This window comes from Coloeus monedula, assembly GCF_965178545.1.
Source record: "Coloeus monedula genome assembly, chromosome: 1".
Classification (NCBI taxonomy): domain Eukaryota; kingdom Metazoa; phylum Chordata; class Aves; order Passeriformes; family Corvidae; genus Coloeus; species Coloeus monedula.
In genome coordinates, this window is record NC_138781.1 from 156362038 (window position 1) to 156389085 (window position 27048).

The following is a 27048-nucleotide window of genomic DNA, read 5'->3' on the forward strand; positions in this document are numbered from 1 at the left end:
ACCCCAAAGGATCAAGAGGCATCCACAGAGGAGGGTGGGTGAGAGGCAGACAGGTGTCCTTGGTCATGGTTTGGAGAGGGAGCAGGAGGGTAAATCCCATCTGTCCCCTTGTTACTTCATCTTCCCCAGGTATTTTGGGTTGTAGAATCACCATGGCCTGAGCTGTCACCACAAGGTTGGCGGAAGAAAAGGGGGCAGTGGACAGCTTTGTTCTGTGAAGAGTAGAGAGCTGCCTCCTGCCCTGCCCTTACCACCATGGTTGCCACATCTCACAGGCATTGTGCCAAGAGAAGGGTAGTATAATCACAGAATGACAGGATATCCTGAGTAGGAAGGGACCCACAAGGACCATCGAGCCCAGCTCCTGGCCCTGCACAGGACACCCCACCAATCCCACCATGTTCCTGAGAGCATTGTCCAAATGCATCTTGAGCTCTGTCAGGCTTGGTGCTGTGACCACTGCCCTGGGGAACCTGTTCCAGTGCCCAACCACCCTCTGGGGGAAGAACCTTTTTCTAATATCCAACATAAACCTCCCCTGATACAGCTCCAGCCATTCCCTCGGGTCCTGTCACTGGTCACCAGAAAGAAGAAATCAGCTGATAGGAGGAACTATATTTGCTACATTTTCATTTATCACTGTTTTTTTCTCTTCCACCCTCTGAACTTCAGGTATTCTCCATCTGGGATGAGTTGGTTCATTTTTTTGCTATACAGCTGTTTTCCCCCTGTACTTTGCTTATCTCTAGCACCAGCATTTCTCTTCTAACAGATCCCCAGGAGCAGCAGAGGGAGTGCAAGAGCAAGGAAAAGAGAAATGCACACACTGAATGTAAGGGGGTTTGATCTGAGGTGCTCCATGAGCCTGGCTCCGGGATGAATGAGCCCTCTGGAGAAGAGACCCTACTGGCCATCTGCTGAGTGAGTCCTTCTGCATTTTCACACACAAAAAAGGACATCAGATATTCTCAGTAACCTTTCTTCTCCTGGTGGGTATGAGAAAATCTCCTGATTATATTACAACAGCAGCACAAAAAAGCAAATCAACTAAGTGTGAATTTAGGATCCAGGTTAAAAGATTTTCATACAGAAACCAACAACATTCACACACAAACACACATAGAAAAAAAGTAGAAACTTGTGCAAATCATCTAGTCAGGTACTATTTCACCATTTCAGAGAGAACAAAGGGGATGAAGGGCTTTGTGCTAGCCAGCAACGTGACTCAGTGACCCTTGGTTTCGCAATGACAAATGTTGTCTTTGTTATCCAAAAAATCCAAGGTCCTCACATTTAGCACGTTGCACAAGGTTGCATTTAAGCACCACTGAGGCCAAGGAGATTTGAGCACACAGCTGAGAGTGCTCTGCTGAACCACAGCCCCAGCCTGTAAATATTTGTTAACTTAGCCCAAGAACACAGGGAACACAAACCTTACGGATCCAATGAGCGGCTGGTGTAGCAGTCAAGGCACTCGACCCTTTCTCTCAATGTAACACAAACAGAAAAAAAAATTACTTAACTATTCAAATATCTGTCCTTCATTAATCTTTTCCCAGCAATTATTAGCCCAATAAACAAGCATATCATACACCTACCTATAAATACAAGACATTATTGCCCATTCCATTTCCATTGGAAAAAAAGCAGAGAAAATCTCTCCAAAGAATTTAAACTGTGTCATTAAGACAAAGGCTAAAAAATCAAAGGCCTTTTCTCACATCTATCACCTCATCATGTGGTGGGATATTTTTCAGTGTCAGCTCCCCAAATAATGGCACAATAGCAATGAGTACAAATGACATAAAGGAAAAAAAACCTGAGCCAACACTCACAAGATATCTCAGGTGTTTCAGCTCCCCTTACCCAGTTTGATGTAGGCACCCATGAACATCCAGCCCGACCTGCCAGCTGAAAGGATGCTTAGATATTTTGCTGAATTTGGGGGTCCACCTAGCCTATGCTGTGTCTGATCCCGGGTGGGGGAAGCCTCTTTCTGTACATTTCTACTGAGAAATGCCCACCAGGAGACAGCTCCTAACTCCCCAGCCTCTGCACTCCCTGAGGAATACTTTAACTGGGACACACTGAATGTCCAAGGTGAGGTGTGTGGCTTTAGTAAAAGTAAGGTGTTCTCAAGATGCTGTGGATCTCCTCCTGGAAAACCTCTGGGAAGAGCACTCTTCCTGGTGCACCCTCCTAGGACCACTGATCAGGAGACTGCTGGGCTTCTTAAAAGCCAGGATCCAGGAGTAATTTCTTGGGCTGGCCCTGACAGAGTTCATTCAAGAAAAGTTGGGTCCAGCTACTCCAAGCAGGGCAGCTATTTCATGAACAGTCTCCTGTAGCTATTGTGACACCAACATCCCTTGCTGTGAACAGGGTCTGCCCACCTGCCCCAGGGAATCTGCTCTCCTGCAGGCTGCAAAAGACCCTTCTGCAGAGCAGAGCACAGGGAGCAGCAGAACTATGCCCACAGCAGCTTCCTACCCTCGTGCATGGCACGATCTGGAACAATGACATCCTAGTGCTGTTTTTCTGACACCAGTAGGTTTTCCAGCACCCGTTTGCTGTGAGTGATTGCAATTCTCCCAGTGCCTGGAGCAGCAGGGGAGAAACACTAAGAAATATTCATTGCAAACCTGCCGTGGTGCTGGACTGCCTACAGCAGAAAGCTGAGAGCCCTGGAGTGTCAGGGGCTGGAAAAGGCCTTGGCCATCCAGATGGGAGCCTGTAGAGGGCTCTTGGCTTCATTTTTACGTGTGTCTTCCTTCCGTTGTGTCCCAGAGCCGTGGTGCCGGGAGGCTTGGGTAACCACATTGGGGGCATCCACCTGAGCCAAGAAGCCAGGAGATGTGGAGGAGCCTCGTGACATTCCAGAGTCCAGGTGACCAGCCATGGCCCATCCCTGACATCCTCAAGCCATGAGAGTTGTTACTTCCACTCTGAGGGCCAGACCTGTTTTGCCACTCTCACATTTCCTGGCAGCACAGGGTGGTGGAGGTTATCAACGATTGTTTGATGCATTTAATTGGCCTGCAGTTAATTATATAGTATTTCTTTATAAAGACACTAATGAAAGAGAGCTGCCAGCACAGCTGATGCACTTGTCATTCACGTGGCCTGCCTGGGGGATGGCCAGGTTGGCCTTGTTTAAGTCTTTTAGGCTTGGCTTGGGAGCAGTCCACTTCAGCTGGAGCTACAAAGACCTGCTCCCAGGTCCCCTCTTTTGCTCTATTTAGTCTGTTTTATTCTATTTAGCCTTTTATTTTTCCCTGCTGTTTTCTCCAGGGAGGTTAGTGAGGAGGAAAGAAGAAGTGAGTTTGCCTTGTCATGAATTATACCCCTTCTGCCTCCTTCTTTCCTCTCAGACCATGGAGTTTGCCTTAGAATCCTGCCCTGGTTGTCCCATGTGGGGAAGCCCACGGTGTGATGGTGCTGCAGGGCTCCTGAAGAAGTCATTGATCCCCCACATGGGACTGGGTCAGCGCTGGGCTGGGCTGAGAACAGCTGGGCCTGCAGCTCTCCCAGCCCAGCCACGTGTGCCACCCAACCCCACTGTGCCACTGCCCACCACAGCCAAGTGAAACTGTGCTCCAAAAAGGAGTCAGGCTGCTCCAAAAGAGGAGGATTGATTTACCAGCAGATCAGTGGCTCTTTGAGGCTGCACTCCAGGCCTCCAGCCTTCACTGTCTCTGCATCCATGGCCTCATCTGCTGCCTCGTCCCCCAACCCACAGTGGTGTTTTCCTCCCTAGTCTGGTGGCAGGATCTGTGATGCCTCCACAAGGAACGAGGTGTTCCCAAATGTAACTGAGCATCACCATGAAGTCACATCCTGCAGCTCCTCCTTCCCAATACAGCATGTATCCCACCCTGACCTCACCCCAAACCCAAGGCTTCCATCTTCCTACATCTTCTCTCACTTTTTATTATAGACAAGTCTGGTGCAATGGAAAATGCGCCATAAACCAAAGCACAACCGTACAAGGCTGTGCAGAAACCCCACAGTGAGGTGCACCCTTTCTTTTCAGGGGTCAGAGCTGAGAAATGGTCATGAGGTTTTTTTTTTCCTCAGAAGGGATGAATCAACAGCTTGTCCACCCTGGACAGCAGCAGGGCTGGGCTCAGAGCAGTTTGTGTAGATCTGCAGAGAGGACATTGTTCTCCATCACCCCCGGGGCTGGCATTCCCCAAATACATGACAGTCCAGTGCTGGTTTATGGTCTCCCCAAAGTGCCAGTGACAGAGAAGGGCTGCAAGACCCAGGGAAGGCTTTGCAAACCCAGCAGGGATGCTCTTGGCACAGCAAAGTGCTTTGACACCACAGGCCAGCTTTTTTCCCTTGTTTTCCTAAAGAAGCAAGATTTATGTGAGTAATCCAGGCAGTTTCAACCCAAATTATGCTGAATAGAAGAGCCCTCAAGCAGATTTTGTTCCCTCCAGATTTGCAGGGGAAAAGCAGCCCCTGCCCTTGGGACTGTGGCACTGAGGCACTGAGGGGGCCCTCCCTGTGCTTGGCAGGATGGAGGATAGAGAATCACTGGTGAAAAAATGGTCTGAGCTGCGCCTCTCCATCCTTGAGGATGTGTCTGAGGGACACGGTGCCATCCAGAGAGACCTGGACAAGCTCAGGAAGTGGGCCCACGGGAATCTCATGAGGTTCAACAAAGCCAATGCAACTGGATCGGGGCAATGCCTGTTATCAACCCAGGTACAAGACAGACGTGGACCTGCTGAAGTGGGTCTAGAGGAGGGCCATGAAAAACATCAGAGGGCTGGAGCACTTCTGCTTTGGAGACAGCCTAGGACAGTTGGGGCTGTTCAGCCTGGAGATGAGAAGGCTCCAGGAAGACCTTTTCAGTGCCTAAAGAAGGCATATAAGAAAGATGAGAACAGACTTTTTAGCAGGGTCTGTAGTGATGGTTCAAGGGGCAATGGCTTTAAACTGAAAGATGGACAATTTAGATTTGATATTAGAAAGAAGTTTTTTACAGTGAGGGTGGTAAAACACCAGCAAAGGTTGCCCAGAGAGTTGGTGGATGCCCCATTCTTGGAAACATTCAAGGCCAGGTTGGATGGGGCTCTGAGCAACATGGTTTAGTGGGGTCTGGACTAGATGACCTTTTAAGGTCCCTTCCAACCCAAACCATTTTATGATTCAGTGATCCATGGAAGTCCCTCTACCATCTGCCTCTACCCAGCCTCCATGCAGGCATCCTCATCCATGGCACACTGGCTTTTAAAGCCCCTCCCAGTCTCCTGTGCCAGACCGGATCAAGGCTTATGGAGGGGTGGATGCTGAGCACCACCTCTCTTGGTTGTTCACAGCAGAACACTGACTTCCATAAATCCTGTTTACAACTGCAACAGCCTGTTTTTCAGGAGGGGACACTGATGTAAACCACGAGACCAGGTGGTTTTTGCACCCAAGCTGTCTCCCAAATCAAAGTGGTGTCCCAGGCCAGCTGGCACTGCAAGTCCATGCTGGACAATATGGCTAAACCTCTCCATGGTCTAACACGGGAGAGCTCATGGCATCTCCTTCCACCTTCAGCAGGACAGGGAGGCCACGACAACCTCTGCCTCCCAACAGGAGGACACAAATGAAATGCTCCATTAGTTAGGGTTCATTCCCCATCCGGGGGCGATGGCTTACAGCCATCAGTAGATGATGGGACCAGGCAAGCCCGGCCATGTGTGATGAGAAGAGGAGAATTGAAAGGGTAGGATGCTTGGATTCATCCCGCTGGGTTGTCATCTCCCCCCTGGATTTATCACCCAGCGCTAATGAGAGGCAGCCGGCTCTGTGTGATGTGGACAAGCTCTGGCTCCGCGCTCGCAGACAGGGGGGGCAGGGTTTGCCACGTCCTGGCGAAGGGTTCTCGGATGCTCCAGCTCAGCTCGTGTCCTCAGGAGTTCTCGGGCTGAGCCAGGGGGTGGTGGGGAAATGTGAAGGGCAGCAAAAGCGAGACAGGCTCTGCTGGGGCAAGCACAGCCCTGAGCCAAGCTTTACTTCTGGCAGCCGGCACCAGGCATTCACAGAGGGATTATCTTTTCTTTCTTCTTTCTTTTTTTTTCCCCTCCTGAAGTGTCTTGTATGGACCCTGGAGGGGAGAAGATTGTTTAAACCTGATGTGTCCCCTGTGGTCCTGCTGATGTTGCCAACAAGGCTGCGGATGCTTTTCCACCTTCACTCACTGTTCCATCTGCCAGGAGCTGCGGATCCCACCCTGCGCTGAGCCAACCCCCAGGCCCTCCTTGGATGGAGGAAGAGGATGCCGCCCACACCACCCCGAGAATCCCCCCCATTGTCTTCCTCACTCCTGGGAAGCCCCAATGACAAAGCCAGGGCTGCGACTGAGCCGCAGCAGGGAGGGGAGGAATCTCGGACAGGATGCAAGGAGCGGGAAGGACCCACAGCGTGGGTTTGGTTTGGCAGCCCCGTTCAGACAATAAAAGGTCAGGCTGCAGAGAAGCTTATTTTGTTGGGTTTTTTTTTAATTTCCCTGGCTTTTGTTCAAGGCTGTGTCCTTAAGGACGGGGATTCTCTACGCCGGTGGCAGGCTGAGAGCACGGGTGGGCGGCTGGGTCTTTGTCTGGCGGGGTTTTTAGTGTGCAAATGATTTCGCTGGAGCACAGGCTGCGACAGGAGGAGGCTGGGCTGGGTATAAACTCAGGGCGAGGAGGTGAAACTGTGCAGCAGGATTTGGTTTGGTTCAGTATTTGAAGTATCTTCTTTTTCACAGTGAAGTTTTAGAGGTTTCCAGGGGACCCAGAAGTTCAGGAATTGAAGCACATGCTGTGGAGGAAACTGCACACGTGGAATAAAATGAGGGCAAACAGCCCCAAGCAGAGCCTGGGATGAGGCAACAGGAGGGTCTGTATGGAAATGGTCACACAGGGTTTGACAGTGTGGTTCAGTGGTCTCAGCAGATCAGCTGCTTCACATTTGATTTTGGGTAGGATTTGACATTTTAGAAATGGTGCTGCTGCTTCCTAATCTTCTCAGGGCAGGGACAGTTTCCTAAAGCTGTGCATCCTAAAGCTGTGCACCCTCCACTGAATCATCATCCCTGGAAATGTTCAGAAGACACTTCAATGTGGCCCTTGGGGACATGGTTTAGTGGTGAACATGGTGGTACTGGGTTAATGGCTGGACTCAGTGATCTTAGAGGTTTTTTCTAACCTTTATGATTCTATAATCACACCCAGCCTTATCCCTGCTGTCCCATAGCCCAAGGGTCAAAGAGCACAGCACTCTGCTGTCGCACACAAAGAGGTTTGCAGGGTCACTGTGGCTGTGCCTCTCCTCCAGTTCAGGGAGGTGAGTTCAGGTCTCACCTGGTGTATCCCGCCGGGCTCCCCAGAACTATCTCCTCTCCTTGGCCACTGTGCAAAAGAGACGCAATGAACCCTCATGAGTTTAGAGGCTGCCATAACATCTGTCTGCTATCTGAGTTTCATACAAACTTCAGGACAAAGTAAGGAAACTGGTTCTTGGATGTAGAACAGCAGCTTCAGGCTCAACCCAAGCAAGCCTGGATCTCAGATCCTTGGAAGATGCAAAGGCCTTGATGCATGGGCCAACATCTTCTCCTGGTCTCTGGTACCAGGGCTAATGCGGTGCTAAGCCTCAGGAGCCTGCTGAGCAACAAAACTGCCTTCGTGGGCCAGACATGTCTAGGGGTGATGTCAGGCTAGTAATAAAAACAGGCTGATTGTTAATAAAACGTCTGATCTAGAATCTGATTCACAAAAGCATAAATAACAGAAATATAAAAAATACCAGTCAATGTGGTTTTCTGGAACAGGGGTCTTGTTGTACCAGCTTGATGTCATTCTTTTAGATCATGAGGCTGGCAATAAATATAACTGCATATGCAACATGCTTGTAAAAGATTCGATTTGTACAGTGTAGTGTTCCAGTGGGGGAAAAAAGCATCACACATCAGTAGAGCACCTGTTAAATGAGCTAAGAGTTGGCTGTCAGACAGATCTCAAAAAGTGGTGATCAATGGCCAATCATCAGGGCCTGGATCTCTTTCTTCAGTGGAAAATCCTTGGCCCAAAGCTGCGCAGCCTTTCTCTCCAGTGAGCTGGAAATAAATGTGAAATTGCTCCTAAAGAAGCTGTGAGGGGAGAAAAATGGGGTGTAAAAGGACAAACACCCACAGGGACTGGTTAGTCCCTCTTAGTATGAAGCCATTTCACAGAACCATAGAATCATTAAGGTTGATTCTCTGCATCAAGTCCAACCATTAACCCAGCACCACCATGTTCATCACTAAACTGTGTCCCCAAGCGCCACATCTACATGCCTTTTAAATACCTCCAGGGATGGTGACTCCTCAGCTTCCCTGGGTGGCCTGTTCCAGTGCCTGATCATCCTTTCTGAAAAGAAATTTTCCCTGATATCCAATCAAAACCTCCCCAGGTGCAACTTGAGGCCATTTCCTCTTGTACTGTCATTTGTAACTTGGGCGAAGAGACCGACCCCCACCTGGCTCCAACCTCCTCCTTTCCTCCAGCTCCCTCAGCCACCCCTCATCAGAGTTGTTCTCCAGACCCTCCCTCAGCTCTGCTGCCCTTCTCTGGACATGCTCCAGTGCCTGCATTTCCATGCAGACCTCAGTCCATCCAGCTGGAAAGCACCCCAGTGGTGGATTGAGGATCAAAATGTGAGGGGCCACAGCTCAGCCTCTTCAGGACATGATGGATCACATGGCAAAAGCGGATGGAGCCAGAGACAGGGCTTTGAGTGTGGTAAATCTGCATCTCATGGTAGAAACACTCTCAAGAGAAAACAGAAGACAGGTTGAGTTATAGGTGCATGTAGGGAAGTGATTTAACGGCTTTAGATGAGTCTGAAATCCTCATCTGATGAGTTGTGGATGTTGAAATCTTCTGACAAGCTGTGGCTGCCCCATCCCTGGAAGTGTTCAAGGCCAGGCTGGATGGGGCTTGGAGCAACCTGGGATAGTGGGAGGTGTCCCTGCCCATGGCTGGGGGTTGGAACTGGATGATCTTCCAACTCAAATTGTTCTGTGATCCCAGGATTCTGTGAAACTGAGTACAATCACACTTTAGAGAGCATACTGAACTGTCTGTGGGGGGAGCAGGCAGTCTGGACATAATTCCCTCTGCAGCCATGGACATTTTAACCATAGCAGACGGAGCTGGAAGAGACAGGTGCAGTGTCTGGAGAAGGTACATGCCCCAAGGGGAGTATCTCTCTCTGGAATCTTCTTCAGTGACCCAGTTCTGCACCCTATGAGCTATAAGATATCCTTTTCTTCTCTAGGATCTTCATAGGACTACAGGATGATTCAGGCTGGAAGGAGGTCTCCTGCTCAAAGCAGGGCAGTTATGGGGGTCAGCCCACCCTGAAATAGTCCCAGAATGGAGACTGGATAGAACGAATTGAGAAACTGCAAACAGAGAGACTAGACTTCTGTTCCCAGATGTGTCATTTGGCTGCAGCTGGGGTGGTTACAGTTGTGTCTCTGCCTTACCCAGCTGTGTTGCCTCACTCAACCTGGCAGATTTGTAGTGCAGACAGAGCCCCAAGAAGGTATTTGGCAGCTCCAGGTGAGTTTTCATGATAAGCCCTTTATCACAGCCCTTGTTTTGAGTGCTGAGCACCCATCCATGAAAACAGAGTGCCTTGAACTGGGCCCCCCAAAACCAGCCTGGCCGTCCTTGCCCGTCACCCACGGCTGCCTGAGCGCTGCAAAACAAGGCGGCGTTGTTTGCTTTAAAGATCAAAGCTCATTTAAATGCATTGCTTCTCCCTGTCTCCACCTGATATCCAGACAAGATGCCCTGGCTTAGGTGAGTCAGTCCCTGGCTGAAGTCAGCCGCAGTTATCTCTGCGAGGCGGAGGCAGCTCTTGCGTCGTCCTTCTGCCAGCGCCGACCCGCCAGGTCTCTCTAATCACCTCCGCCCCCGGTCCTTGGACCGAGCCCCGACTTGGCCGTGACGCGTCCCTGGAGGCTGCCCGGGTGCTGTGGGAGAGCAGCGCTGCCTCCTCTGCTCTGCGAGCCCCAAGGGAAATGTTGCAACAGAAACCAGCACCTGCAGCCGGGGAAGGGCATTTTCACAGCCACTGGTCTGCACGGAACTCCCCGGCTGCGTGCGGCACATTCAGCTCTCCAGTGGGATGCGGGAGAGGCTGTCAGTTGACTTTTTTCCTTTTTTTTTTTTTTTTTTTAAGGATGCGCTGACAAAGCTCCAGGTGGCTGTTTGGCAGTCACGCTTTGCTCCTCGGTTGCTGACGCCGACAGCGAGTGACTCAGCCCTTTCCAGGCTCCCCGCAAGCCTCTTCTCTTCTCTTACTGCCACTCAAATGTTCTTTCTCTCCGATGGTTAAAACAAATTCTGCCCCGAGGTCCTGCCCGGCGAGCGGCTCAGGCAGGGCAGCACGGCTCCTCGGTGTGGTCACGGCACAGAGCGGGGATTTGAAGGATCCCCTTTCTGAACCGTGCGGGCTGTCATGTGAGCCTGGGCAAAGAGTTTTTCCTACCCCTCCTTGTTCTGTTCCCAGGAAAAGCTCCCCGGGCAAAACCCACCCCTGGTGATCCGCGTTCCTGTACCTTTGCCAAGCAGTGCCTAATTCTCCACTTGACTTTTCAGCTATATTTGTTGCAAACATTTTAATTTTCTTCCCAACCCAAGAGCTGCCCTACATTTTCATCCCTACGAGCATAGGAGTTTCCAGATACTGCAGCACAAGCAGGGCAGCACCTCCCACCCTCCAGGACCATGTGCCCAGACCCACGGGGTCTGCCAGGTCCTGGGGGGAGGTGAGACCTTTGCCCTGCACAGCTGATGGTTCAAGACTCCCTGGGCACAGAGGGAAGCCGGGAGACCCTTTCAGGCATCAGGATGAATGTGATCCTCATGTGGAGGTGTTGCAAACGGGCTGATCGCAAGCAGGTAGATGGGATCAATGATCAGAGCTGTGCTGTGCCTGGGAAGAGCCAGTGTTGGCCATGGCAGCCAGCAGCAGTCCAAAGTAATCAAAGGAAGGTTTCATCATGGTTCAGAATGTACCAAGGCAGCCCTCAGAAAACATTTTTTAATCTAGTCTTATGAGGCTGGACTGTGGCTGGTCTAGACTTTACTGAAGACCCTGCAACCTTTGCCTCCTTGCTCTGCAGAGATCTGTCTTGCTAAGGTGGGTTAGGAACATGGAGAGCTGTGAGCCATGGGTCATTTCCCAAGGCTTTGGGTGTCTCCAGCATGGATGTGTCTGTGTGAGCTGAGAGTTCTGGGGGTTCCTCTGTGGCGGTGGAGCATCTGAAAGGAGTGTCCATGACAATCTGAGGTCAGTCCCTCCTGAATCTATGGTGTTGTCCCTTGATCTCTGATGACTGGGAGTCAGGGAAGAGACCAAGCTGTGGATGTTCACCTTGAGCTGGGGAGGATCTCACTGATTTTGTTGTTGGCAGGACTGAATGCACTGCAATGTGGGGCTGTGATGGGGCTTGCAGGTACCAACATCCTCTGCTGAGAACGGTTTAAAGCACTGTGGACCATGGCACCAGTTGGGAAGAGATCAGAGAATCATAGAATAGAATCATAATAGAATGGCTTGAGTCGGAAGGGACCTTAAAGATCATCCAGTTCTACCCCTGCCCCCACCATGGCCAGGGACACCTTCCACCTCATCAGGCTGCTCCAAGCCCCGTCCAAGCTGGCCTTGAACACTTCCAGGGATGGGGCAGCCGCAGCTTCTCTGGGCAGATCCCTGTGAGTGGCCACCTTAGACTTTTCCAGAACCCCTCAATTTAATGAACTTTCATAGTAGTCCTCTTAGGGAGGGCAGGAACTCATGCACGGAGTGGCAGCAGCCTAGCACAGAGATGGGATCTGGCCTGCAGAGAGGTGCATGTTTTTGGGTGACGGAGAGCAAGGAGGAATGCAGCAGGTAGGAGACAGCATGTACAGGCAGGAGCACGGGTGGGTGTTTCTCCAGCACACATGCCGTGTTCAGCAGTCCCCCTGGCCCTCCTGCTTGAGAGGAGAGGCAGCAATTAGGCTGATTGAAGGCCCAGTTGCTTCTTGCACAAGGAGGAGGCAGTGCCCCTTGCAGCTGTGGTTCAAAGCCTGCAGGAGATAAAGATCTGCTGTGCCAAGTGCTTGGGAAGTGCTGGGGGAATCCAAGGACAGCTCTGGCCACGCCACCCTGCTTCACCTCTACCTTCTTCCAAGCTGGCATCTGGCTTAAAAGCTTTCCTCAGCCTAGACCAGCATAAAGGGAGTTTCCTCCCCTCTTCCACACAACCCCATGTAACTACTTGGGAGTTCACACAATTTTGTGTCAGCTTTCCTTTCTTACCAGCCTGTTTATGCAAGCTCCAACTCCTCAGCCTCCACGGAGACTCTCATCTTTGCCTTCCTTGGTCATGGGGAACAGAGTTAAAAACCCAGCTGATTTCATGAGCAGGTCAGGTGGGGTGTGTGTAGTTTCTCCTCTGGGAGAGGAGAGTATTCCAGGGTGTCCAACCAAGTTTAGGCCATGCTTCACTGGATATAAAATCATGGAATGGTTTGGGTTGAAATGGACGTTCATCCAGTTCCAACTGCCCCACCACGGCCAGGGACACCTTCCCCTAGATCAGGCTGTTCCAAGCCCTATACGGTCTTGGACACTTCCAGGGATGGGACAGCCACAGCTTCTCTGGGCACCCTGTGCCAGGGCCTCCCCACCCTCACAGGGAAGAATTTCTTCCTAATACCTAATCTAAACCCACCCTCTGTCAGTTTGAAACCATTCCCTCCTGTCCTGTTGCTCCAGGCCCTTGCAAATGTCTCTCTCCAGTTCTCTTGTAGCACTGGGAGGTGCTCTAAGGTCTTCCTGAAGCCCTCTCTTTTCCAGTCGGAACAAACTCCCCCAGACACTTCCACCCTCAGCCAGAGTTCAGCTCTGCCTTTGCCTCCCACATCCTGATAACTCCCATTAGCAGCACCAGGCACACAGGGATGTACAAAACAGTGAACGCTTTTTATTTCGCTGCTGGAGTGTAACCACCGTAATTTCATAAAACTCAAAAAACCAAAAAAAGATTACCGAAGGCGTACATTTTTTTTTTTCCTTTTTACACAAGATGTTAAGTAAACAGACAAGTTTCTTTTTAAAAAGGTTATAAAGTGTCAAGATCCTATACCTCATCTGCATATTCAAAGTGATGCCATCTGATACAAAAAGCATTGGGTACAATAATTTAGCTATGGCTCAGACCAAAAAAAAAAAACCAACAAAAAAGCCCCAACAAAAAAAAAAAAAAATCATCTGGGCTTAATCTACACACTACTATGGTCGCCCAGGGGGTTAAAAAGGAAAATATGCAGTTCTTTGTTGCACAGAAAGGAACACCAGGGAAGTGGAGAGTTCATTGGGAGATCATCGTCTGAAGGGAAGCGGCAGAACGCCCCCTCCCCGGGAATGTCTGCAAGAGCCCGGCCCAGGACCCCCCTCTGCACCAAGAAACCAGCCACATTTGTCTCCCACCAGACAGAATCCCATCCAAACCCACCCGCCAAGCTGCACCTACCCAGCGTGCTGGCAGCAAATAAGATACAAGACCTTGGAAACTGCATGGAAGTCACGAATCTCCCTGTGCGCTTTCCCACTGGGACTAATAAAAACCAAACAAACCCAATGAAAAAAATAAAAAAGGAAACTACTTGTTCTATTGTGGATAGAGCCAGACTCTGCTTTCTCGGGAAAGCTGTTCCTCATAAACCTCTGAAGCTCCCAGCCCAAGCACCACAGTGTCAGCCTTACTGCAAGACTCGTAATATGAATTTAAAAATGCAAAGTCTTTAAATGTGTGTCACTTGAACCTTCCTAAATGAAGAGCTGGACATTTGTGATGGCTACATTTCTGCCTTCCCACCATCCCACCCCCTCCACGTGTTTCCATCTGACTGGAAAACAAACAACAGAAGGGATATTTGAGGGCATATGTGTGCTGTGTGCCACTGGTGAGAGGACACAGCTACAAATTCCTGGTCAGATTTATTCCCTCATATGAGGCTCAACCATGACTGACGCCTGGGTAAAGGCTACAGGCTCTTGGTTTGATGGTTGGGGCATCTCTGCTTTGCCATCCCTTGGGTCTCCACAGTTCTTGCACCAGTTTGGAACCTTGTCCCTGCAAATTATGGGAGGACGGTGGCTTTCCATGGAGGGTGAGGGGGTGGATAGGGGTGAGAAATTATAAAACCCAGTTTGAGCCTTTGCTTCTGGAGAAAAGGACAGGATGAGGTGGCTGGTTTGTAGCCAAAGCCCTGGGGGTGTCTGTTCCCTGTGACATCTGCCAGGATTCAATGGAAACAACCAGAGTAGGAACAGCACTGGCAAATACATCAGATTTTTAAGGTTCTCTTTTCAGCATCTTGGCATTTGAGGTGAAATGAGGATTAGTGTACAAGGAGAGACCCCAAGACCAGCCCAAACCATGAGCCCTTGGCTGCTTAGGCCTTGCTCTGGTGCTGTCTACTGAGCTTCAACTTTCCCTCTTCCCAACTGTCTCGAGACTTCTGAGCTGTTCTTTCAGATTTCCAACCCAAATCCCCCTTGGAAGACCCCTCAATTTCCCCAGCCTGTTGCTTCTGTAACCCTCTCTAGAGGCTGAAACATTGAGAAGCTCGTACCTCAGAGGAAGGAGCCCAAGTCCATATTAAAAAAGTCCCAAGTATTTGGCAGTCCAACCCAGAGAAACTTTTGAATTCAGCCCTCCATGCAAGACAGCAGCTCCTGGGCTGCTAAGGTGTCCTTTCTATGGAAGCAGCACATTTTATAGGTAAGGGGGAGCTCTCCATGGAAAAAAAAAAAAGGAAGAAGATCTAGGACAGTTAAAGCAGCATGATTTAGTTTGGTGGTTTTTTTTTTTCAGTGATTCGTAAACTGAAGAGGATCAAGATGCCACTCTGCCAGCCAAAGGCCCTCAGGATTTGGCCACATGGCCAGGTCAAGGACTACTTTTATACCAGAAGCTCCCTGATTTTAAGGTGATTGGGTTGATGCTACATAAAGTGAAGCCTGCCCCATGGTCTTCCCTCTAAACCAGCCCCCCAAGCTGAGGCCTGACTGAACTCTCGCTCAGGAGTGGCCAAAGGAGGCTGAATTCAACCCCCTCTGTCCCCAGCCTGACTCCAACTCAAAGGCATTGTGGCTGAATCCCAGGACCTCTGGCCCTGGGCCATGTTCCAGGTGATGCTGCCATGAGCATGGGTGAGGAAAACTCATCTTGCCAGGTCAGAAACATCTCCAAGCCTATAAAGCAACAGTTCCCACAAGGAAGGGTATGGGATCGGGCTAGCAGGGATTGAGGCTGTCACCACCACAATGCTGAGCCACCTCCTATGTCCCTGGGGATGAAGCAGCACCTATTTTAGCAGCAGGAGGACAGACCCAAGCAGGAAGGGGATGGCGACCCACCCATCAGGGTGCTCTAATACAGGGTCAGGCCTTTTTATCAGCCGAATTCTACACCATTCCCAACCAACACAGACCCTTTGACCATTGCTGCCTTCTCCACGAGTCATAGGAACCAACAGCCTGGGATAGGGCAGGAGAAACTCAAGGGACTGAGGGCTGCCTCACAATGTGGACGCTTGGAGAAGCCCGGGGTTTGTGGTGTGACAACTCCAGGGCCACGTGTGGAGGGTCCCCACCTCACTCAGCACCACAGCTTATCCCAAAGGATGGCTTTCCCTGCCCTGCAGTGGGGTTGGCCCCCATCGGGACAGGAGAAGTGGTGCTGGAAACAGCTCCAAACATCTCCTCTGCCCACCCATGTGGCGGTACAAAGCAGTCCCCGATCTTCTGCAGGTACTGAAGGTGTCTAACCAGCCTTCCTCACCACCTGTCCCAAGGGAGGAACCCCCTGAACCGAATTTCTCTGGGTATCTACATTTTGGAAGGCACACAAACCTTTGAAAACACCCAACACATGGCACTGAAGACATCTCAAGCTGGGCAGCCTAAAACCCCAGGAGGTGGATGACCAGCCCTCCTTGTCCCAGCAGCTGTGATCCTCTGCAGCTGAGGGGTGAGCAGCAGTCAGCTCAAAGGACACCTGGAGCATCCCCTGGGCCACACATATGTCCTGGTGACAGTGGATGGCAGCCAGCTGTGACACAGTGCTAGGGATCAGTCTGGGGGACCATGGGTCACCTCCAAGGCTCTGCTGGGCAGTGATGGGAGAAAGAAAGGCCAGAGGATGTGCGGAAGACAAACAGGTTGGTTTGTTTAAGTTCTTTTTTTCCTTTAATTAGCAAATTTCTTTTTATCCTCGTTAAAAGAAAAAAAACATTCCCACACCCCCTACGTGCCCACTGCTCCAGCTGCTGCAAGCGTTCAAAGGCAGAAAGTTGAGAGATGTTTAATGTCCCAGCTCAGGGGCAGCTCTGAGCCCACCCCATCAGGGCATGTGCCAAGGGGTGCCAGGCGCCTCGGTACAGATATGGAAAAGGCAGGTGCAAAATTAGGTGATGTGCTCTTGCCAGAACACCCAAAATCCCCTAGGAAAGCTGCAGCCCAGCCCCTTGGCCAGCAAACACAATGGTGGAGGACATGATTGTGCCTTGAGAGGCATATTGTGTCCCCAGGCCACTGCAGCCAGAACTGGGGTTTGTGCCACAGCTCAGGGATGGGGACTTGACAGCAGAGAACCCACCACCCTGGGCACTGAATCTGGAAACTGTAAGAGCACCCCACACTTTGGGGGACCCAGTGCTGATCCAGCATCCCAGCAAAGCTGAGTGCCGCAAAAGCCCTGCCGAGGTCCCCAAGGTTCCCAGGGGCTCTGCCTTCACTGCAGCAAGCCCCCAACGAGCCCCATCTGCAGCGTCCCAGCTGGCATCGAGGCAACAGGGAGGTGGTGAGGTGACAGAGGGGCCAGGAGAAAGGGAGTGATGCTGGGGGTCTTAGCTCAGCCCTTCCCCTGGTCACAAGGCCAGCACTGAGCTAAGAGCCCTGTCACCTCTCCCTGCTGTCACCACCTTCCCCCCTGAGGCCACTGTGCCATCCCCACCTCCATCCCTGCTGCTTCAGCCCTTATTTATGGGGAAGAGGTGGGGAAAGGTTTTTCTGGGGGTGCTCTGGCCCTCCTGCACCCCCATCCCTTCTCAGCTGGCACAGCCCTGTCTGCATCACCCCAAACCAAGCACCCTTTGCCCACCCCTCTCAGTGCAACAGGAGGGGAAGGGGGGAGGAGGTGGTGATGAAGAATGGTCACATGAGCTCATTGCCTGCTAACATCAAGAGTCAGAGGGCAGTGCTGCCTTCCCTCCTCGGTGCTGCAGCTGGAGACAGCAGCCTTTTTTGGGGATCCAGCAAGATGAGTGTGCTGTGAGTGCTGGAACACACTGGAGATGCTCCATGTCCTCAGCCCAGCCCTGGCAGAGGGGCAGCGCGTGGGGAGCGCAGGGCTGGGTGAGGAGGTGAGGGGGTGGGATGTGTGCGAGTGCCCGGGGGTCTGTGCACGGATTTTGGCAAGAGGTCATTGAGGTTACATGATGCAGCATTTGTTCTTGTGGTTATGAGGGTCCTTAAATCGGAGTCTCTGCTTTGGTCGGTATTTTTCCAAGTACGTCAGCTGCTTGCTGTTGATGGCTCCTCTGCGCTTCCTGTAGGGACAGAGAAAGGCCAGAACAGTCAGAGGTGTGACATGAGATCCCCCCCAACACAAACCACCCCTGTTGGGGTGCTGAGCCCCCCTGTCTGGAGCAGGAAAGGATTTTGGAGGCTGAAGCCAGGTGCACCCTCCAGGGATGGAGACAGGCACTGACCCCAGCAGCTTTCCTCACTCATCCACCCTGGGAGTCCCAGGACATGGAGAGTGGGGAGGGAAGGGGGGAGGGAGGTGGGGTGACTGCCAAAAACTCCTCAGGGATGCTGCCCCAGCCTCCTGCAGCCCTGCTGCAAAGGCACAGGGTGCTCCATACCAATGCCTCATTTTCCCACTCCCAAAGGAGAGAACCCAAAGGAGAACCCCGGTGTCACAAAAAAAAAAACCCTGGGACATGCCAGGTCTCTCCATTCCCTCAGAGAGGGAATGCAGGTCCCATCCTCCCCACTGCCAGCTCCTGTCTAATTCTAGCACTTGGGAGCACACTGTAGGGGGGATTTGAGCAAAGGTGGCCGGAAGATGGTTGAAATCTCAGGGCTTGATGTGGTGCTGAAATTCAGCTTCCTGCAACACATGGAGGGGAAAACTCAAGAGAGGGACTTTCTGCCCTGACACCACAACACTGCTGCACTCACTGTCGGATGAACTGGATGGCGTCTTCATACTTCATCCCACTCTCGATCAAGGCCAGCGCGACGAGGACGGGAGCGCTGAAAGGCAAAAGCAGTGGCTGTCACTCCCCAGTCACACAGCCCAGAGGCTGATATCCATCATTTAAAGTTCAAGGAGAAGCTCAAGGTAGCAGATCCCCCCCATCAACACCTACTCCCACTAAGGTTTCACAAAACCCTCTTCAAAGAGGGACTGGGGAAAGGAAGGAGGAGCGTAGGCATGGTCCTCCCTCTTCTGCCTTCACAGAGGGCATCTGGGATAAAACCCTGTTCAAAGTAGGGCTGGGGAAGGGAAGGAGGAGAGCTGGCATGGTTTTCCCTCTCCTGTATTCACGGAGGGTGGCAGCTGGGGTGCTGGGCTCGGACTCACCGCCCCAGGCCGGCCACACAGTGCACGGCCACGCAGCAGCCGGGGTCCTCGCAGAACTTGGTCTTCAACAAGTTGAGCCAGTCTTCCACAATCTTGCTGGGAGGAGGCGCTCCATCATCAAATGGCCAATCCTGCAAGGTTGGGAAGAGAGAAATGCTGTCAAGACTCTGGGGAAAAACTCTCAGGGCTTGTTTTTTACTCAGGGTGTTGGTGTTTGGGGCCTCAGCAGTGGGGAAGGAGAAGAGTGCCAGGAACTGGGCATGTAGGAGGGCTTTGCAGCATCATCCAGAATACAGGAATTCCCTGGCTGCTTTGGCTCAGGGTTTTAAGCCATACAAGTCTAGGTGTGGGGTCTTTCCACCTCCTCTGGACAGGTTCAGCCTTCAGGAGCACCTGCAGGATCTGCAACATGGTCCCCATGACCTCCTGCTTCTGCAGACCAGGATGGCCACCCCCTGCCCCATCCCCATCCAGATGCCCTCACTGAGCTTTGGGGTGATGCAGGTCCCATCCTCCCCCCTGCCAGCTCCTGTCTAATTCCAGCACTTGAGAGCACATTGTAGGGGATTTGAGCAAAGGTGGCCTGAAGATGGTTGAAATCTCAGGGCTTGATGTGGTGCTGAAATTCAGCTTCCTGCAACACCTGGAGGGGAAGGGGAAAACACAAATCCCAAAAGAATGGTCTGGGGACCCACTAACACAGCCCTAGAGAGAGTCAAAGAGGGGAGATCACTCCAAATGGGGCCACTTAAATACCATCCTTCAGGAAAGGCTATTAAGGGAACAAAGAAAAAAAATCCCATCTTCTTCTGAGCTTCATCCTCAAGTTGCAGAGGTTCAAAAATGGAACATAGTGAGGAAGTTGGTCAAATGGGTTCTGCATTTGATACCCCTCAGCCCTGGGCTCAGTTATGAGGATAAGTGTCCTAAAGAGGGTATTTCTCTCCCCAAACAGATTTGTCAGGAGGAGCATGGGCACTGGCTATGCAGCAGTGGAAGAGAGGGGCAGGCAGGGCAGCACCACTTGGGAGAGGATGTAGCTTGGTGAGCCCTGAAGGGTGGGAGGCATTGGGCCCTAATCTTAGATTTTGAGGAGTGAGTCACTAAGCTGCTGTGCTGGAGTCATCCTTGGTGTGAGATGGCAAAATAAGCTGCTTCACTTCAGTGCTTGAACAGGTGGTGTGATTTCTGTCGGAATTTGATAGGAAAGGAGCACACTGGGCTTCAGGGTATTTGCAGTGCTTGAGCCAGCCCCACCCCACCCAGCCTGTGCCTGTGCCTGTCCTACAAGGCCATCTCCTCCTGCAAGGCCATCTCCTCCTGGCAGCCAAGAGTGCAGGTCAGGGGCTCACACCAGGTATCACACAGCACACCACAGAATCATCCTATGATGGAATGGCTTGGGATGGAAGGGACCTTCAAATATCACCTAGTCCAAACCCCTATCATGGCAGGGACACCTTCCACAAGACCAGGCTGCTCCAAGCCCCATCCAAGCTGGCCTTGAACACTTCCAGGGATGGGGCATCCACAGCTTCTCTGGGCAACCTGTGCCAGTCTCTTACCACTCCCACGATAAAAACCTTCTTCCTTGTATCTCATCTAAACCTGCCCTCTGTCAGTTTAAAGACACTCCCCCTTGTTCTGCCACTACATGCCTCTGTAATAGTCCAGCTCTCCTGCAGTCCTTTAGGGATTGGAAGGGGCTCTAAGGTCCCCACAGACCTCCTCTAATAGACCTCACAAGTCTATCTTTAGAAGCATAGAATTTTTTAGGTTAGAAAAGCCCTCTAAGATTAACATGTCCAACTGTTAACCCAGCACTGCCAAGGCCACCACTAAACCATGTCCCCAAGTGCCACATCTATACCTCTTTTAAATACCTCCTGCTTCCCTGGGCAGCCCTTGTAAATGCTTGACAACCCTTTCAGGGAAGAATTTTTTTCCTAATATCCAAACTAAACCTCCCCTGGAGCAACTGGAGGCTGTTCCCTCCTGTCCTTTTGCTTGTTACCTCTGAGAAGAGACCAACCCCCACCTGGCTACAACCTCCTTTCAGGGAGTTGTAGAGAGGATAAGATCTTCCCCAAGCCTCATCTTCTCCAGGCTAAACACCCTCAGCTGCTCCTCAACAGACTTGTGCACCAAGATATATTTATACGTGAAAAATATATACGAAGATACATATAAAAAAATATACCAAAAATGTACATATCAAATATAAAGATATACCATGATATATGTGTGTGTGTGTATATATATATATATATATATATACACACACATCTCAAATATATATAGAGATGTATTTGATACAATTATATAAAGATATTTCTGTATCTGCATAGATACATGTATGTATAGAAAACTAGCTTATAGATATATCTATGATTTACCTTATATATAGGTTATAGAAACTTTGATATAGAAGCTATTTAGTTTCTATAGTGTGTTATATAGTTTCTCTAACTCTCTATATAAAACATATCCTAGATATGTATCTCTCCACATAAGAGAGATGTAAGAGATGTAAAGAGGTACATATATCCTAGGTATAGAAACTCAGACTGGAGGCTCCAGTTAGAAATGGGGTAGAAGGCAGAATTTGGTGTGTAAGTGAGCAGATGTGATCTCCAACATACAGATTCTATATGTAGGATAGAGCTATCTTTCCAAGATATATCCTGTAGAGACACAGATTGCATCTTTATCTAGAGACATCTGCATCTGGAGGATCTGTATCTAGAGAGCCACAGGATTATCCACCTATATCCCTGAGGATCTAAGATACAGCCTTCTCTCTCTCTAGGATACACATTATGCAGACAGAGCAATATAAAGAGGTCCTACACACAGAGGACCACCCCAGGAGACATGAGGCACTTCTAAACCCTTCCCTAAATAATAAGCAGAGCCTCACTTCCCAGCTGGAGCTGAACTCCCTGGCAGGGCTATCACGCCTGACATCATCTCCAATTACTTATCAGCCAAGATACAGCCCAGGCAGCTGCCTGCTCTGCCTTTCCCAGCTTGCTGCCTCCTCCCTTTCATCCCCCCCAGCTGCACCAGCTGGCTGCTGGAAGAGCAGAAAACCCTCACACCACCCCCCAGGATAAGATAACAGCCGAGGGTAATGGGAACCACGCGCATCTTCCACGTGGGATCAGGCGCTCTCATCCCTGGATGTTTCAAAGCCTGAGCAACAGGCAGGGAAGGCAGCTGCCGACTCAGCCGGGTGAGTCACAGTTTCGGCTGCGTGGGCAGCACTTCTTTTTAAAGCACCAGCCTCAGCTCAGCTCAGCTGGGCTTCCAATTTTGCTCCTCGGCAAGTGTGATGCTGTGTTGGGCTACCAGGGTGTTTCACAGCCCCAAGGGATGAGATATTTAAGGGTGGTGTTGGGGCAGCCCCCCGTCCCCCCGGTGCCCATCCTGCTGCCCACCTACCATGACAGTGATGCCGTCCTTCTCCAGGGGGGTCTTGTCATAGGTCACTTCACACACTCGCACGACCGTGGTGGCACCGTATTTCTTCAGGTCCTGGGGAGGGAAGGAGAAGGAGGGGTCTGAAGAGACCCTGACAGATGCACCCATTAACCCCAACACATCCAAGCCCTGCTATGACCATGTGGTGCAGTATGGAGCCTAAAACAGTGCTGTGCCCCATCTCTGAAACCTTGACCCATGGTCCATCCAGCCTGGCAGGTACAAGGAAATATGAAATCCCACCAAAGCCACGTGGCCTTGTAGGATTTTTGACCAGCATCTTCATGACTCCTCAGAGTCACGAGTACCAATGGGGCCATTTATTTTTAAGCCCTGACAGCCACAACAGCAGGGATTTTACACCCCAGTCAAAGAAACATCCCTGAAATGGGTGCAAGTCCTCTGAAGGAGAAATTATTTGTGCCTGGTGAGGTCACACTCCTGATACAGAAATGCACGGAAGCAGCTGGGGGGGAGTCGTAGCATGCCCCACCAACCGAGCTCAGCATCTCACAGATGGCTCAGGGGCTCCTTCTCCACCTCGCTGCTGTATCCCATCATCACTCCAACACGCTGCAGGCTCAGGCGTGGGACTTGGGATGTTTCCAGCATGGCTCATTGCCCAGTGCAAGGATTGCCCCCGGATTACGTGCCCGGTGCACCGGCCTCGCCGGGCACCATGAGATCATCCCCGCCAATGATCCACCTCCTTTGTTCCCCATGTGCACTCACCAGACCGTGGTGAGCCCCCCACATGCTCAGCAGCCTGGCCAAAAATCTAAGAGGCTGGAGGAAAGGGGCATTTTTCTCCCTTCCCACTGGTGTAACCACAGGTAACCCCATTGCCTTGTGTGCAGTGTGCAGGGTATGGGGGGGCTGTCCCCAAATCACAGGCACCTTCCTGTCACCCTGAGGCAGTGACACTCACACAGGTGCTGCCTATGCTGGCTCTTGCAACACCAAACTCTCCAGCACTACCCAACACGCTCTGAGCATTGGAAATATGCTGGGATATTTGGGATGAAAAGTCATTATTGAGGTGCTGGGAGGTGCAGGGCAGGTTGTGTGCACCCATGTGCATCGCTCCAGAGTCTCGTGACATGATGTGCTAGTGGAGCTGGCAGGGGATGCAACGGGAATGGGGACACTCTGCTCCATCTCTACTGTGCCCAAACATCATAGCTGGGGTCCTGAAAAACATTCCATCCCAAAAAGCTGGCAATGATTAGACCCACTGCCCCAGGATGCCACGAGGGGCTGTGGTACCAAAGGGGCTGTGCTGCCCTCTCATCTACATCAGCTTTTAGCCCCAAAAGATGCAACTGGACCCTGGTTCCCCACTTCCAGCCTTCCCTCCTTACCTCCAAGAAGGTGCTGAGCGTGGCATTGGTGGGGTTGTGGGTGATGAGGAACCTCATGTTTTTGTAGCAGACCTCCACGGGCGCAGGGCGGTTCATCCGGGCCATGGTGGGACAGTGGGAGGGTGAGGTGGTGCTGACAGTGGTGGGGGAAAAACCCAAGAAAAGTGTGGTGTGAAGGGGCAAAAAAAAAAAACCCAAACAAAAACCCAACAACCCCTCTGTGCTTCAAAAATAAAAATAAAACAGGATCAAGAACTCAATATACAGACGTTGTGCAAATAATCCCAACTCCTGGGAGTGCGCCGGCTTCCTTGACACACCACAAGCTCCCCGAGGGGGAAAAAAAGCCAGATGGGGAAAAAAAATAATATTAATGGTAATAATAATAATAATAATAATAAAAAAAAAAATCCCTTTGCTGTAGTGTTGGCGTCCTCTGTGTGTGTGCGACGGCGAGCGGCTGCTGCCTCCGGTGCCGTGCGCTCCCGGGCGCTTTAGAAAGGCCTCTGCATATGGGGGGTGGTGGTGGCGGGAGGGTGACCCCCGTCACGTTACCCCATCGGGGTATGTGGAGTACTTGGGGGCGGCACGGGGGGCCGGGAGCCTATGGGGCGGCGTCGGCGGCGTCCGGCAGCGGTGCCTCGCTGGGGCGATCCATGCACGGGAGCCTTGAATGGTTGAGTCGGAGGGTCAGGGTGCTGGGCGAGACGAGGAGAGGCGGCCGGAGGCTGCTTCACAGGGCGGGCTGCCGGGGGCTGCGGGGCTCACAGCTGCTCCTCAGCACCTCCATAAATCCCAGCGGAGAGCAAGGCTGCAGGGGAGGGAAAGGAAACGCGGTGGTGAGAGTGTCCTCCTCCCCAAGGAAGCCCCTGCCTGGTGTGGGTGCCCCTGAAGGCACCATCACTTTCTACATCCCCTATGAGTATCCCTGACCATCCTCATCTTCACAGGAGACCGGAGATTAGAAAGCGAAGTGGTATCATCTGGAGAGCTGAAATGGCACTGGAAAGCCAGAGGGGATAACTCACATTTCACCCACAGAAGGGAAAAGCACATGGCAGGGAAGGCCTTGCTCCCATATGCCACCCAACATCTGCACCTGCTGGTGAATTTAAGCAACCAATCAACACCAGCTGACCCCCATGACACCCATCCAGATCCCCCAGACCTCACCTTTCTGTCCCCAAAAAGCACGCTGAATATCTCCACCTCAAGCACACGCTGTGCCCGAAACCAGCTGCCACTGCTGCTAATCGGCCACATGCTCCTGGCGCTGGGCTCATGTCCACCAAATGCACCTCTAATGCTCTTAGGAGAACTAAGCTGCCTGCAAATGAGCTTTCTTGGGGAGGGGGGGCCGTGGAGGGGGTCGCCTGTGTGTGGTTTTGGCAGCGTTAGTGATGGATGTGTCTCCCTGCCTGCTCATCCACATTCCCACACTGCTGGCACATTGCTCCCTGTAATGGACCCCTGCCCCTTAACCTGCAGCATCTTTGCTTTCAAGGATGGTAATGGGAAGAATTAAAAAAGAAAATCAATTCCCACTGTGGAAATGCCCGAATCCACTTGATGATGGGCCCAGCAGGAAGGTGAGAGTTCTGCCAGCCCCACTCGGAGCTGAGGGAAACCCAGCCGGAGCCTCCCCATGTTGTTCCCCAATGGACTCTTGTTTTGAAACTGGTCCTTCCCCCAGGTCAGCGGCTGCTTAGTGCCTCGTGGCCAGAGCCTCAAAATAGACGATAAGCACATAAGTAACCTGAGCCAGGCCAGCAGGCACCCCCTTGCCTCTCCTCACAGCAGCCAGAAACTTTCCCCTCTGGATTGTTTCACCCTTATGCAATGAGACAAGGTGGGAGCAGGGACATGAGCCAAGCGCTGACCAGCTTGTCACAGCACCTGGGTGCTGACAATGGCTCTTCCAAGCCCGAGCATAATTTACAACCTGTTCAACAGCTCCTGCTTCTCCAATCATACCCAGGAATGGAAAGTTAAACAGCAATGGGAAAAAAGGCAGGTGAGGTGTCAGGGGAAGTGGATATGCTCTGCTGAAAGTGCCCAGTTTGCCTGCTAAAATCATGGACTTTTCCCATCAACCATGCCCCATCACTCATGACTTCTTTTTTTCCCTATAAAAACCAAGGTAATGCTACCCCAGAGCCCTGCAAAGTTCAAACCCTGCCTGGGCTGTAGGGGATGAGTGGGACATTCAGGGGGGAAGACTTTCCAGTCCCAATTGAGAAAATCAGATTTTAGCAGCTGATGGAGTCTGGAAGCTTGGTTGAGGGATGGGAGTGAGGTGGGAGCTGCCTTCCTGCAGCATTTTAGGTGTGATTCAGAGCAGCTTGGCCCACAGATGATGCTGAACCCCCCAGGGTAGCTGACCCTCCCCACCTGGACCACAGCAGCTGGAATTTTTGCTCAAAGCTTGCAACAATCCTGCAAGATGGGCTGGGAAACCTGCTCTCCCCACAGTGTTCACCATGCTTTTTCAGTGATGATCCCACCCACCACTTTGTTTGTGGGATCTGCTTCTCCCCAAGACGATCTCACCACGGCTGGGTAAGAACCAGTGTGGTGTTTCTGGAGGGTAGTTTTGGGCTGATTTTGGCTGTGTGGCTCCTACATGTCCAGCTGCTGATCTGCTGGCCAGCACAACCACAAAAAGAACCAGCAACCAGTGAGTGAACGATTCCCAAGGAAAACATGCTGGCAATCCCCTCAGCAAGCTTCATCTTTTTCATTTCAAGGGAAAGAGAGCTTAAAACCCTCCAAAGGGATGGGAGGTGGGAGGGATGGGCAGCCACAGCTGCCTGCTCAAAGGGAAGAGCTGATGCAAAGTAGGAATTGCCCCAAACTGTCCCCTTGCAAACCCAGTTTCTCTGAAACAAAGGACTTGAGGATCTTTTGCTTTTACTTTTTATGCCTTTACTCTTCAGGCTTCCAGTGTGTTTCATGCCATCTGTCCCAATGATTTGATCTGATCCCAATGATCGATCTGATTTGACGCACCAGCACCAGAGGTGCACAAGGGACAGCAGCAAAAAATGACTTTTCTCCCTCCAAACAACCTCATACCTCATTTTAACCGGCTGCCAGGGACATTAATATGAACTGTGCCCATGTTTACCCGTGTCCTGGATTAAATCCCACCCGCTGAGCAACCCCGTGGGACTGGCAGCTGCTGCCAGCACCAATGCCTGCGCTGCCCCCTGTCATCATCCGACACACAGCTCATGCTCCATTGGCGCTCCGGATCCCATACAATTTTTTATTGGCTTGGGTGTGCTCGCTGCCAGTAATGGAGGCTCAGTGGGAACCGCCTGCCTACGAGAACAGCGAGTGCTCCTTTCCCACAAGGTCTCCTCTCCAGTGGAAGCGTTTCAAGTATTTTGGCAATTGCACATCCCAGCAATTCAGCCCCGAAGCCCATAAATCCCTAATGGATATTCAATCACAAATCATCCCCTGCATTTCAGGCGGCGATGCTGATCTCCATATTAAGCATGGCAGAACAATGTG

At 51.5% G+C, this 27048-nt stretch overlaps 1 protein-coding gene across 1 annotated transcript in view; it reads right to left on the reverse strand.

Annotated features, from left to right (window-relative positions):
- Nucleotides 1–12989: 12989 nt before the first annotated feature.
- The window catches only part of PTP4A3 (protein tyrosine phosphatase 4A3), a 42684-nt gene continuing 28625 nt past the window's right edge, over nucleotides 12990–27048 (reverse strand). The window contains exons 2-6 of the mRNA XM_082291960.1: nucleotides 23530–24340; nucleotides 22130–22222; nucleotides 18686–18816; nucleotides 18280–18354; nucleotides 12990–17642 (exon numbers count right to left, since the gene is read on the reverse strand). Coding sequence (XP_082148086.1) covers nucleotides 17525–17642; nucleotides 18280–18354; nucleotides 18686–18816; nucleotides 22130–22222; nucleotides 23530–23634 — 522 coding nt within the window. The 5' untranslated portion in view covers nucleotides 23635–24340 and the 3' untranslated portion in view covers nucleotides 12990–17524. The remainder of the gene's footprint in view (nucleotides 17643–18279; nucleotides 18355–18685; nucleotides 18817–22129; nucleotides 22223–23529; nucleotides 24341–27048) is intronic.